The 12,708-nt window shown below is 41.0% G+C and overlaps 1 protein-coding gene across 3 annotated transcripts in view; it reads left to right on the top strand.

The window, feature by feature from the left end:
• The window catches only part of LOC136884388 (uncharacterized), a 267,201-nt gene that overhangs the window by 96,867 nt on the left and 157,626 nt on the right, over positions 1 to 12,708 (top strand). For all 3 annotated transcript variants that reach the window (XM_068229938.1, XM_068229937.1, XM_067156526.2), the window contains 3 exons: positions 80 to 286; positions 636 to 740; positions 10,886 to 10,987. In XM_068229938.1, coding sequence (XP_068086039.1) covers positions 80 to 286; positions 636 to 740; positions 10,886 to 10,987 — 414 coding nt within the window. The remainder of the gene's footprint in view (positions 1 to 79; positions 287 to 635; positions 741 to 10,885; positions 10,988 to 12,708) is intronic.

Genomic DNA, 12,708 nt, shown 5'->3' with positions numbered 1-12,708 from the left:
TAGACAGGTCAATCGTGATAGTTTACAAGAATGGACTGCGTATTGGCACTGAAGGTGCGATATATAATTTGCTGTGCAGGTTGTGAAAGCGGAGTGTTTCCGAGAGCTGAAGACTACGTTGTCGCGTCAGAAGCGATCGGGCTTGCGCGGCGGTTACCACCCTGTAACAGACCTGAACAGCGAGCACATGAAGAAGGTGATCTCGTTTGCTCGAGCTCATCTGGACACACTCTCCCAGGACGAGTCTGCGCTGATCGTCGTCAACGTCAAGGAAGCAAGCAGACAGGTGAGCTGACTGTTGCTCATTAGTAGCAGCTGACAATGACAGGTGGTGCGGGAAGTGCTTCTCGTCATCAGTTCCAGTTCTTGTCGCTCCATGAGGAGAGCTCACTGTAACACTCATTGTGGTGTCGGGGGGTATCATGGTTCCACTGTTTGTCTACACCACAGTTAGTGCACTCTGCATTGCTTATTGTCCATCAGTGCGATGAGAGGGAAAGTGGCGCGATGTTGAACTGTAGGAGTAGATAAGAGAAGAGACCAATCAATGTGTGGAGCAGAACTGGGTTTGATGACGAGAGAGCTGCTCTGTGTTCGTATCTCAATGGTTGTTTGAAGGCGTCATTTGTTTGTAGGTTGTGGCTGGCGTCAACACCAAGGTTGTTCTTGAAGTCGGGGTCAGCAACTGCTCCAAGTCTGATGTGAGGGTGGACCAAGTCTGTTCCTTGAATTCTGCTGAGGTAAGTGCATGTTTGTTCCGACTGTATTTGTTGTATAGGTGAGCTCTGCTTGTTGAAGCAACAGTTTTTATATTAAAATACATTGCAATGTGACAGGTATACGGCCACGTGCGCGTTGCAGTACTAGTAGCATGAAACTGCAGGATTGATAACTAGTTGTTATAAGAAAAACACAGCGTTTATACAATCACCACAGTGAATGAACATAATATTCAATACGTTTCTGAAGGTTAATGTATTCATTGATGTCGCCTGCGGAAGAAAGATAGGTTACTCAATTCCCGCCATATCGCCTTCGTAGTTGTTTACATTTATTACTAACCGTTCAATGGCATATTCTACTAACTGGTCTATATCCCACATTCGTTTTTCTTCCGTTTCGATGACTTGTTTTACGACGGGTCACTACTTCAATTCCTTCTGCAGGGGTGAAAGTTTAGTTGTTCCTAGCCACATGGACCGTAACTTGGCTCCACACACTATCAGTTGGATTTAACCTTTTCATTGCTGAGATAAATTCTCTTTTGTAAAAGCCCTGTGCTGAATTACTTTTAATAATTAACTTCAATACATAAAAGTCGGAAATAAGATGGGGAAAACCAGAGGGTTCTTGCCTGCTTGTCATATATTTTGATACTAAATATGGAAGGTCCTAAATTGATTTTTCTAACACAAAATTAGCTATATGTTGCGCAGGAAATACAAGGTTGTCCAACATGAGACCAACAGTTGAACAAAAATCGAACTAATAATTAAAAATAACAGTAAAAAGCTCAACTTACATGTTTCAGTGGCTACAGGTCCACTTCCAAGCACCGATATATAACTAAACTTCAGGGGTGTCTAAAATGAGTAAAAATGTATCTAAATTTTACGGTAAAATATTATTCAAGGTAAAACACTGAGAATGTCCTATACATCTTGGTTTGATATCAAAATAAAAAATGGTCCAGACCAGTTAATCAAGGGTTGTACAAAACTGTGGGTAGCCTACATTTTTTCAAATCACATGTCTTCTTTGGAAGTGTTCATTCGCACGAAACAAGTTCATCTCCTTCAGTACCTTACTAGTCTAGGGTAGTTTCCAAAGCAGGGGTGTACAGAGTCCAACGTCGCATCTTTCACACATATATCTACTTTCCTTCCTCTTTCTCATCAAGCGTGGTGTTTGAACACACATGGCAGTACCTGGCAGGAAATCTCTTCTTCGGGGTGGATGGTACAGGGGAAGGAAAATGTCTCTCTGTCAGTCTAAGCGGTTTGTCCCCGGCTGAAGGGCGTCCTCTTTTGCTTGTAGGTCGGGGTAAATGGAATTTCTGGAAAATCTCTCGTAGAAGTTTGAGCTGAAATTCGGCTAGTGAAATATTTTCTCCTGTTTCCATATTATAGAGTGTTTGACAGTTCAAAACTGTAATATCTAGCACATGGAAGAAGAATTTCCTGTACCATTTCAGGGACTTCCGGACACATTCTATGGAGCTAATCATCATATCGACTCTGTCAACTGATCCGATGTTCTTATTGTACTGAAGAATACACTGTGGCTTTAGTTTAGGTTGCTTTGTCTTCCTGTCTACTTTCCCTGTCGATTCCATTGCATCTGTATGCAGTGTAGTCAGCATACACACATCCTTATGGTCCATCCATCTCATGACCATCATATTCTCTGTGAATTTTGTTTCAATTTGCCCCAGTTGTAGTTTCTTTGTAAATTTATGCATTCCCTTACAGTTCCTTCGTACTGTTCCGCATGTGTTTATTTTATTCTTATGGAGGTAGTCGTACAGTAGTGGGCTCGAATACCAATTATCAATCCACAGAGTATGCCCTTTATTCAGATACTTCTCCATCAAAGTTTTGACTACTGCACCAGATACACCCATTTCGCATTCTGGTAAAATTTCTGTTGCTGCCCCCATGTACACAATAAAATCTAACACATACCCAGTTTCACAATCACAAATAACAAATGTTTTTATCCCAAACTGGTTCCTCTTGGAGGGTATAAACTGAATGAAAGAGCCTACCCTTGAATAGCGTCAAACTTTCATCTATACACACGTTCTGAAATGGACTAAAAACTTCACTGAACTTTCTTCTTAGATGGTCAACAATTAGTCTTAACTTGTACAGTCTGTCACCTTCAAGTTGAGTATTATTGTCCTAGAAGTGAATCACATGGAGAAGTAATAAGTACCTATCCCTTGGCATATAATCTGAAAACTGAGGGGTGGCTAGGAGCGGATCAGTAGACCAGTACTCCGTGATATTCAGCTTCTTCATTCAAACCATTAGCATTGTCTCTGCAAGAGATATATGTAACTCTTCAGGAGTAGTGTCTCTCCACTGTTGTAACCGTGATTTTTTACTCGGTGGCGTTTTCTCCAACACAAACTTGTAATATTTATTTGTCTCATTAGCTACTTCTGTTATAAGAACTGGTGAAAAAAAATAACTGAAAAATGTCCAAAGCTGTTGTTTCGTTGTGTAAGAGACCTAGAGTAATACCACTGTTTGCGTGCACAACTGGAGTAAACACGTTATCCTGCCATTTGAACATAGGAGAACAGGAACGGCTTCTCCTTCTCATGCTTTGCACAAGCGGATGGACAACTTCTGTACTTTCATTATAATCATCATTATTCTCAAAATCACTAAAATCGGAATATTCATCTTCCGATTCTAACGTGGATAGCACTCCTACAACCTCGGATTCGGTAAGATTGCGCGCTTTACTGGTGGTTGACATACTGTAGCTTACTTATCCCTGACGCGGGCCTCACTGCTAGCTTGCACGCCGGGCATACCGCGGAGCAGCTCGTAAAGCAGAGTGTCGTATTTATCTCAATAACTCGTGAACGAATCAACAGATTGTCATTTTGTAAGCTCCTATCTACTGCAGAGAGATGCGTGTATCCGTCCATGGAGTTTGAATGACGTCTTATGTCAACATTGGGAGTATTGCGTTGATAAAGTCAGAAGAATGTCACGCTCGCAATATTACGGGCGCAGCAATGTAAAGAACAATGGTACGGAGGTAACCTTAAAACTTGCCTTCCCGATATCATCTACTCGATACGCGCCACACGAGTCCTTAATATGCTGTGTGGGGACACTAAGAAATAGCGGCCACTAACCTCAAGAGTACTACCAGGATTTGCGTCGCTGAACTTCTTAAAAACGTTGAACACACCGTTTTTCTCCACTTCTCAATGCTTTTCCCTTCTAGTGCTGTACGTGAGAAGGGCCGCGCTCACCCATCTTCACTCCACATGATACAAACGTTATCATAATCATTGACCAACTCCAGTTTCCCAGGTGTGGTATACGAGCCCCTTCCATTTTGTTCTGTCCATGAACCATTCTCCGTTCACAATCAGCTCCCAATCCTGTCCTCTCTCCTCTACATCCTTCTTCACTAAGTCTGTCCATTTTTCTCTAGGTCTGCCAACTGGTCTCTTTCCCCTTATTTCTCTTTCATACTCCTTTTTTGCAGACCTGTTGGCACTCATTCTTTTCACATGACCAAACCACTTCAGTCTTGCCTTCTGGATCCTCTGGAGTAAGGAGTCTTCTAGTCCATATAAATCATAAACAAAAAAGTTTTCCACCTATTCAATACATAGTTATATTTACAATGCATGTATTTACATTACATGGGACTAGTTTCAACCCTACTCGGGGTCATCATCAGCCATATTTATATAATACACAATATTTGATGAAGTCCTAAAACATGTTTCTAAGCAGTAAGAACATTATGAAACAAATATATAATTAACACTAATACAGTATGTGTGGTTGAAATAGGTGAAGTGCTATGGTGCTCAAAATGTTGCAACTGAAAGTGAAATATTACGAGTGACAATACTTGAGCAATATACAATACAAGTACACCAAACACATTAAAAAGTCTGGGTATAAAAGTACAAATGAGATGCTCTATGTTGTGGATCAACTTGAGTGTTTCAGATAGAATTCAGTAGGTCCTGCCAATAGATTACGGTTGTGGACCGAGTGTTATGGTACTAAGACTGGACACAAGTATGTACAAATGTTTGAGTATCAAATGTGTAGATGAAGCAGAAATTTTTATACTTGGTGTAACCAAGCTATGTTGATATGACTGCAGGGTTGATTGTTGGAACTGTGCAGACTGAATATGAATTTTTAGAATTCTTCTGGAGTTGGAAGTAGACATTCCACGTTGTGATATGAATGGGTGGAACTCTCAGTTCATAGCGGAACAAATGGGACCTATTAAAATTGAGAAAAAGCCAGTAAAAACACAAAGTATACGGAAAGAAGAATAGATGACGACAAAATTTCAAATCTTCCACTTAAGCTGATACAGTGTATAATGAACCCTAGAGAGCATCATGCTGCTCTCCAGTCTTAGTACCACAGCACTCGGTCCAGGACCTACTGAATTCTATCTGAAACACTCAAGTTGATCCACAACATAGAGCATCTCATTTGTACTTTTATACCCAGACTTTTTAATGTGTATTGATATTGCTCAAGTATTGTCACTCGTAATATTTCACTTTCAGTTGCAACATTTTGAGCACCATAGCACTTCACCTATTTCAACCACACGTATTAGTGTTAATTATATATTTGTTTCATAATGTTCTTACTGCTTAGAAACATGTTTTAAGACTTCATCAAATTCTTCTTCTTCTTTTCCCGTTCATGCGGGGTCGACGTTTTTGACAAGTCTTTTCCATTTTACTCGGTCCCAAATGGTGTTTTCAGTTAACTGCTTTTCTGCGAAGTCTTTTCGCACACAGTCCATCCATCTTCTTCTAGGTCTGCCTCTCTCCCTTCTGCCCTTCACCTCCAAGTCAAGCACTCTTCTTGCTACATAGTTCTCATCCCTGCGCAACCAGAGCAACCGCCTTTCTTGAACTTTCTGTGATGCTTGAGTAACCTTAACACTGCCTCGTATGAAGCTGTTCTTGATATGGTCTTTCCTAGTAACACCACACATCCACCGCAGCATTTTCATTTCGGCTACATCCAGTTGCTTATTTTGCGATTGTACTATTGGCCAAGTTTCTGCACCGTATATCATGGCAGGTCTCACCGCACTTTTGTAGACTCTCCCTTTCACTTGGACATTTAGTCTCCTGTCGCAGAGGACACGAGACAGCCTTTTCCAGTTTAACCAGGCAGCCTGAATTCGGTGTGTAATTTCCAGATCTAGATTGCCATCATCAGAGACAGTTGATCCAAGGTACTTGAAGCAATTACTTGCGTGGAATTGATTTCCATCCATTTTCACACTATAATTTCTCTTTCCACCGAGGCACAAGTATTCTGTCTTATTCCGGCTGATTTTAAGACCTCTATCCTCCAGTGCTTTTCTCCAGTGTTCTAGTTTAAGTTCAAGTTGCTCTCTATTAGTGCTGCATAGTACGATGTCATCTGCAAATAGCATGCACCAAGGAGCTGGATCTCTAAGGCTTTGAGACAGAACATCCATTATCAGATTAAAGATATAAGGACTCACCGCAGATCCTTGATGGAGACCAACTTCAACTGGAATGGTTTCCGTTAGCCCTACACTGCTTCTAACTTGCATCTTTGCCCCATGATACATGTCCTGAATGATGCGCACATACTTCTCTGGTACTCCCTTGGATCTCATGCATCTCCGTACTTCTTGGCGGGGCACACGATCATAAGCTTTCTCTAAATCAATAAACACCATATGTAATTATTTCCTCTTTTCTCTGTGTCTTTCCATGAGCTATCTTAGAGAAAAAATGGCATCTATGGTTCCTTTCCCTGGCATAAATCCAAATTGTTCTTCTCCTATTATTGTCTACTGCCTAAGCCTACTTTCAATGACTTTTCCCCAGATTTTCATAGTGTGTGACATGAGTTTTATTCCTCTGTAATTTGCACAATCCTGAATGTCCTCCTTTTCTTTAAAAATGGGGATTATGGTACTCTTCCGCCACTCATTGGGCATTATTTCCTGTTGGAATATTGGTTGGAATAGGTTTAACAACATATCTATTCCCTCTTCTCCCAGGCATTTCCAGACCTCTACAGGAATTTCATTGGGGCCCGTTGCTTTTCCACTTTTCATTTTCTTCATAGCAGTTTCAACTTCTATCCTGCAAATGTCAGTGGTTACATTATAATTTGGAATGCCATCTTCAAACACAAGCCGTTCATTCTCCTCATTTAGCAGCTTTGTAAAATACTCCTCCCAACTCTTCTTAATTAGGTTCCATTCCTTGTTCATTCTTCATTTGCTTGATGTGTGTTAGATCTTTTGATGCTTTATCCTGTGCATTAGCAATTCTGAAGAGCTTTGCCTCGCCCTCTTTGGTCTCTAAATTTCCATGGACTTCATTCCATGCCATTGCCTTTGCTCTTCCAACAACTCTTTTCACAGCTTTATTAGCTTGTCTGTTGTGTTCTCTATCTTTGGCTATTCCAGATTCTTCCCAGGCTTTCTTGGCTTCTTTTTTCATCTTGATCGCATTCTGGACCTCATCGTTCCACCACCATGTTTCTTTATCAAGTGGAGCGCCTTTCCCAGATGTCATACCGAGAACTTCCATACCAACTTTTCTGATAGCTTCAGCGTTTACTGTCCACCGTTTGATTCTTGGAGTCATTTTCCTTACTGCTCTTTTCTTCATCCCTGTGCATACATAATCAAGCACTAGCACTCTGTGTTGTGGAGCCACGTCTTTCCCTAGTATGACTTTGCAGTCCTTTACCTCTTTCAGATGTATTATATAAATATGGCTGATGATGACCCCGAGTAGGGTTGAAACTAGTCCCATGTAATGTAAATACATGCATTGTAAATATAACTATGTATTGAATAGGTGGAAAACTTTTTTGTTTATGATTTATATGGACTAGAAGACTCCTTACTCCAGAGGATCCAGAAGGCAAGACTGAAGTGGTTTGGTCATGTGAAAAGAATGAGTGCCAACAGGTCTGCAAAAAAGGAGTATGAAAGAGAAATAAAGGGAAAGAGACCAGTTGGCAGACCTAGAGAAAAATGGACAGACTTAGTGAAGAAGGATGTAGAGGAGAGAGGACAGGATTGGGAGCTGATTGTGAACGGAGAATGGTTCATGGACAGAACAAAATGGAAGGGGCTCGTATACCACACCTGGGAAACTGGAGTTGGTCAATGATTATGATAACGTTTGTATCATGTGGAGTGAAGATGGGTGAGCGCGGCCCTTCTCACGCACAGCACTAGAAGGGAAAAGCATTGAGAAGTGGAGAAAAACGGTGTGTTCAACGTTTTTAAGAAGTTCAGCGACGCAAATCCTGGTAGTACTCTTGAGGTTAGTGGCCGCTATTTCTTAGTGTCCTCACACAGCATATTAAGGACTCGTATGGCGCGTATCGAGTAGATGATGTCGGGAAGGCAAGTTTTAAGGTTACCTCCGTACCATTGTTCTTTACATTGCTGCGCCCGTAATATTGCGAGCGTGACATTCTTCTGACTTTATCAACGCAATACTCCCAATGTTGACATAAGACGTCATTCAAACTGCGTGGGCGGATACACGCATCTCTCTGCAGTAGATAGGAGCTTACAAAATGACAATCTGTTGATTCATTCACGAGTTATTGAGATAAATACGACACTCTGCTTTACGAGCTGCTCCGCGGTATGCCCGGCGTGCAAGCTAGCAGTGAGGCCCGCGTCAGGGATGAGTAAGCTACATTATGTTGACCGCCAGTAAAGCGCGCGTTCTGCGGAGATGGGAGAGAAAGTAGGGGCGGAAGAAGGGGAGCATTGCGGAACCTTCCTTCTGTCTATTGGAGAGGGGAGAGAAGGTTATTTCCTTCTGCATGTTATAATGTATTTTGGTCAAATTGACCAGAAACAGTGTTTGTAAAAAATAGATTACACTTTGGCAGATTACACAAGTATTTCATTTAGTTAATACGGTGATGCTGAGTACTAATACAATTAATAGATGTTGATATTATCACCAAGAACTCAATCATTGGCAAGTTTATGCTACGTAAACAATACACATGATGTGGTAGAAACTGAGTACGTTCTTGTTAACATGGCATTCTTTGTTTGACAGACTGCAAAGCTTTTAGGTTTCATTTAACTAAGTTGACACTGGAAAATATGACTTCTTTCTAAACAAACAAACAAATAAACAAACAAACAAAAAAAAAGTATGATAGGAAAGAGAAGACATGAGAATGTAAGGAAGGGTGATGGAGAAAAAGAGCAAGGAGCTCATTGTGGGGAGCTAGACCGCGTCGGCACTGTTGTGTGTTCCTCCCTCTCTATACATGTGACTTGATTCAACACTAGTTTCTTCGTTACCAGTACTGAAGTAAGTTATGGTTAAAAACTTTGCAGTAATCAAAGTATCAAAGTTGTGAAGATAGTTTTTAAAAGCTTCATTATGTAAGGTTTTTGCAAGTTATAATCTTTCACTAAGAATTTGTTTGAAACACTAATTTAATTATAAGTACGGTAAAAGCTGTTTTATCTCGCAACTTCAAGACTAAGGGATTGCCAGTTATCAGAGTTTACAACGCCGTTTCATCATAGCTTTCGTAATGTACCGTATGTGATTTCTGGGGTATTGCAAACAATTTAAAGATAATATTAGAAGCTGATTACACGAACCACGTTGAGTCTTGAAACTGGCTAACCATCCATGTGGAAAAAGGCGCTCTCTCGAGCTGTAACTATAAACCTTTCGTACAAAATGTAAAGTTCCTCTTGCTCATGATGGCCTTGGTTCTGTGCTTCAGTGTATTTCCAGCTTCTTATACGATCTCGTGGCGAGCTCATTCACGCTCCAGTCTCGGACATTCAGTGAAACCTCGTTAGTATGTTTCTGCAGGGGACGACAAAGAATATCGTGTTAAGCGGGAAATGTACTATCGAATATCCGATTAAAATTTATCCAACAGGGAGATGGCATCACTTTACATTGTGTGTTTCAGGAAATAAAGGAGAGCACTAAAAGTCGAGAGAACAGATATCAATAATTCTCTACTGGAGCGTCTTAAAGTAACAAGATGCAAGTAACAGATATGACATTAGGGCTCATAGAAGTAGCTACAGTCCCTACATATTTTAGCAGATCATTTTCTGCCTAAAACAATTGTATAATGAATTGTTAGTTGAAGCCTTAGGTTTCCGACCAGTGGGTAATTAAACACTGGTTTCTGGTCACTTTGTTCGAGCAGCAAGTTTTATTCGTTGAGCTGACATCACTGATGAAGGGAATGGATGATTTTCCCAAAAAAAGGAAGGTAAAATAAATAGTTTTCTATCATTATAAGGTGTATTGAAAAGGCATACTCAAGTAAAACTATTTTAAATCGTTCTTCAGACAAGTCAAAACAGGATCAAACAACCATATTAACCTATTATGGTTAAGTTTATCAACAAAACTGAATTCAGCGCTCCTAGCCGCAGTGGAATCTATTATTGTTCTATAACTTAGCACTGTCCTGTCTTGATCTAGTGTAAAGTCAACTACGCAGAACTCAACTTTACCTAAGCTAACAGCTTGCCCCTCGAAGGCGCAATATAGAATTGAACGCCATTTCCTCTTATCGCGCAACTTTCTCCGACCGACCCGTGGCGAGTGCTGTTATCTCTGTTGGAAATCCCATTCCATACACAGGGGATGACAGAGAACATTTTCAGGTCTGGGGAATATATGATTGTACTAAGTGGCAAAGGCGAAATATTGTGACGTGTTAAGTGAGGTATTTTAAATACAGATTTCATACGATGGGCGTCGGGACTTCAAATTTACGACGTGCTAAGCGGAAAAACATGTTATTGAGGAACATACTAACGAGGTTTTACTGTTATTGTTAACAAATACATTACAAGTATCCTAGTGGCAATGACAGCGAGTACAACAAGCAATTCCATGGAATTACAAGAAATACTAGCATTCGACTTCATCATATACAAGTGAAGTATTTCCTCAGTCATACACAAGTACCTCTTCTTACTTTCTCCTCGCGTGATACTGCAGCTCTATTAAAAAGTTAATGAAAGTTATCTTTGCAATTCCTGGAGAGTTTTACAACCCGTTCATTTTGCTGCTCCTTTAACTTTGCCTGTGACAACCCTATATTCTGTGTTTTTGTGCTTCCAGAAAAAGGAGTGTACCGTTGTCGTGTTTGAGCAGGCTTGGACGAACACAACAGAGGTGACCGAGGCGACTTGTTCGGACGGCAGCCAGAGCCGCAGGAGAAGGGTGAGTCCTCTAGGTGACGTACTAACTTGTGTCTTTACGAAGGCAGGGACGTCCAGATGCACAGCATAATAGGTCCTCAAAATTCAGTCATGATCAGTTTACAGTTTCTGTTTCCACTCTTCTCTGATTCTAAGTCTCCTAGCTCTAATTCCGAAGTGCACTCGTGCTGTGTGTCTGGCTCAGTCTTGCCCCTGCTGGTGCCTTCAGTCCGTATGAGTAGCTGTTGAACATTGCTTCTTCTATCATGTGGTAACAAAGTTCAATGCTTGTGAAGTGTATGACTAACTCCAATGCTAAAAATTAAATAACTGGAAAGGAGGTTCAACCTATTCAATACTCAAAAGAAAGAAACGTAGCAATCACATTTCTCAATAATTTCAATACGGAACAATGAAATTTTTATCTTTAACTCCAATGCTGTCAAGTTGGCAGTGATTAACCCTTTGACCTACCAACTTTTTGTGCCCTTGCATACTAACTTTCTCAGTTATTTTAAGGAAATGGAGATGAATGTTTTGCAGGTATAAACCACTTTTTTTTGGACATTCCGCCATGCATTTATGGTTTAGGGATCCTCTTACATATAGAATACTAATAAACAGGTGTGCTCACGCAAAGCAAGCTCTCATTTGTGGTATCCCTGCAGAGTCCCCGTGCTGCACCACTCTCATCGCCTCGATGGCTCTAATTTTTTCCAAGTTTGAACCATTTTTGATGGGTAGTAGCCAGTATATCGATCCTGAGGCGTCAAGGGAATACTACCAGTGTCAGAAGGCAAAGATGCAAGACATTTACAGACATAAGCATTGGTTTCTCATGTTACATGTTCCCAGAAATGTGGGCTTATCACTTACAGTTCTGTCGGATTATCTTTATCACAGACTGAATTTCAGAAACTGGCTTACATGTAACGTTGATAATACTGATCTGCATTTAGGACAGTCGTCCAGGTGGCAGATTCCGTATCTTGTTTTCCTAGCCTTTTCTTAGCTTCGAGTTGCCAGACCGAGTCATTATTGACATTACTACCTCTTGATGTTGTTGCACCTTGTCCGTTGGTGCTTGCTGTTCGCAAATGGAATCGGATTCACCTTCACCAGTATCATTTAGAGATCACACACTTACATTGTCAATCTCAAGGCAATCACGAATAACCCATCCGCGCCACTCGCATAAATAACGCGCGGTGAGGTGCATTCCAGGAACGAGTTACTGTTTGACATAAAAATGAACTTCAGGTAGTTCCTGACATCTGTTGGTTACATTTTAAAACTTACAGAACAAAACTCGCTGTCTCAGTGGCCTCCGAAGATGGTCCGTGTACGTGGACGAAACGTTCTATCAAAGTATGGTATGAGGTTAATACTCGTGAACATAACTTGACGACTGAAACGTCGTGCACGGTTCTGAAGAGATGTTAAGTGCAGAGACGCACTCTACATGTCCTAGCTCACGATAGCTCAGGTGACAAGAGCATCTGATGCAAACGCGGAAGGTTATGGGTTTGGATGACACCGGTGTTCATTTGGCCATTTTTGTTTTGTGCGACCTAATATGTGAACGTTTATTTTGTAAAGATAATGTAAGCTGGACGAATGTGACAGTTCACGAGACTTGCCATCGGCATGTCTCAAGGCAGCATAACCTTTGTGTATTCCTCTCTTCGTTCATTCTCTAGTCTCTGGATGATGGCTCTTGGTGTACGTTCCCTTGGCCTTGTG

This window comes from Anabrus simplex, chromosome 12, assembly GCF_040414725.1.
Source record: "Anabrus simplex isolate iqAnaSimp1 chromosome 12, ASM4041472v1, whole genome shotgun sequence".
Classification (NCBI taxonomy): Eukaryota; Metazoa; Arthropoda; class Insecta; order Orthoptera; family Tettigoniidae; genus Anabrus; species Anabrus simplex.
Note: the sequence above shows the minus strand (reverse complement) of the source record. Positions and strands in the feature narration are given on the sequence as shown.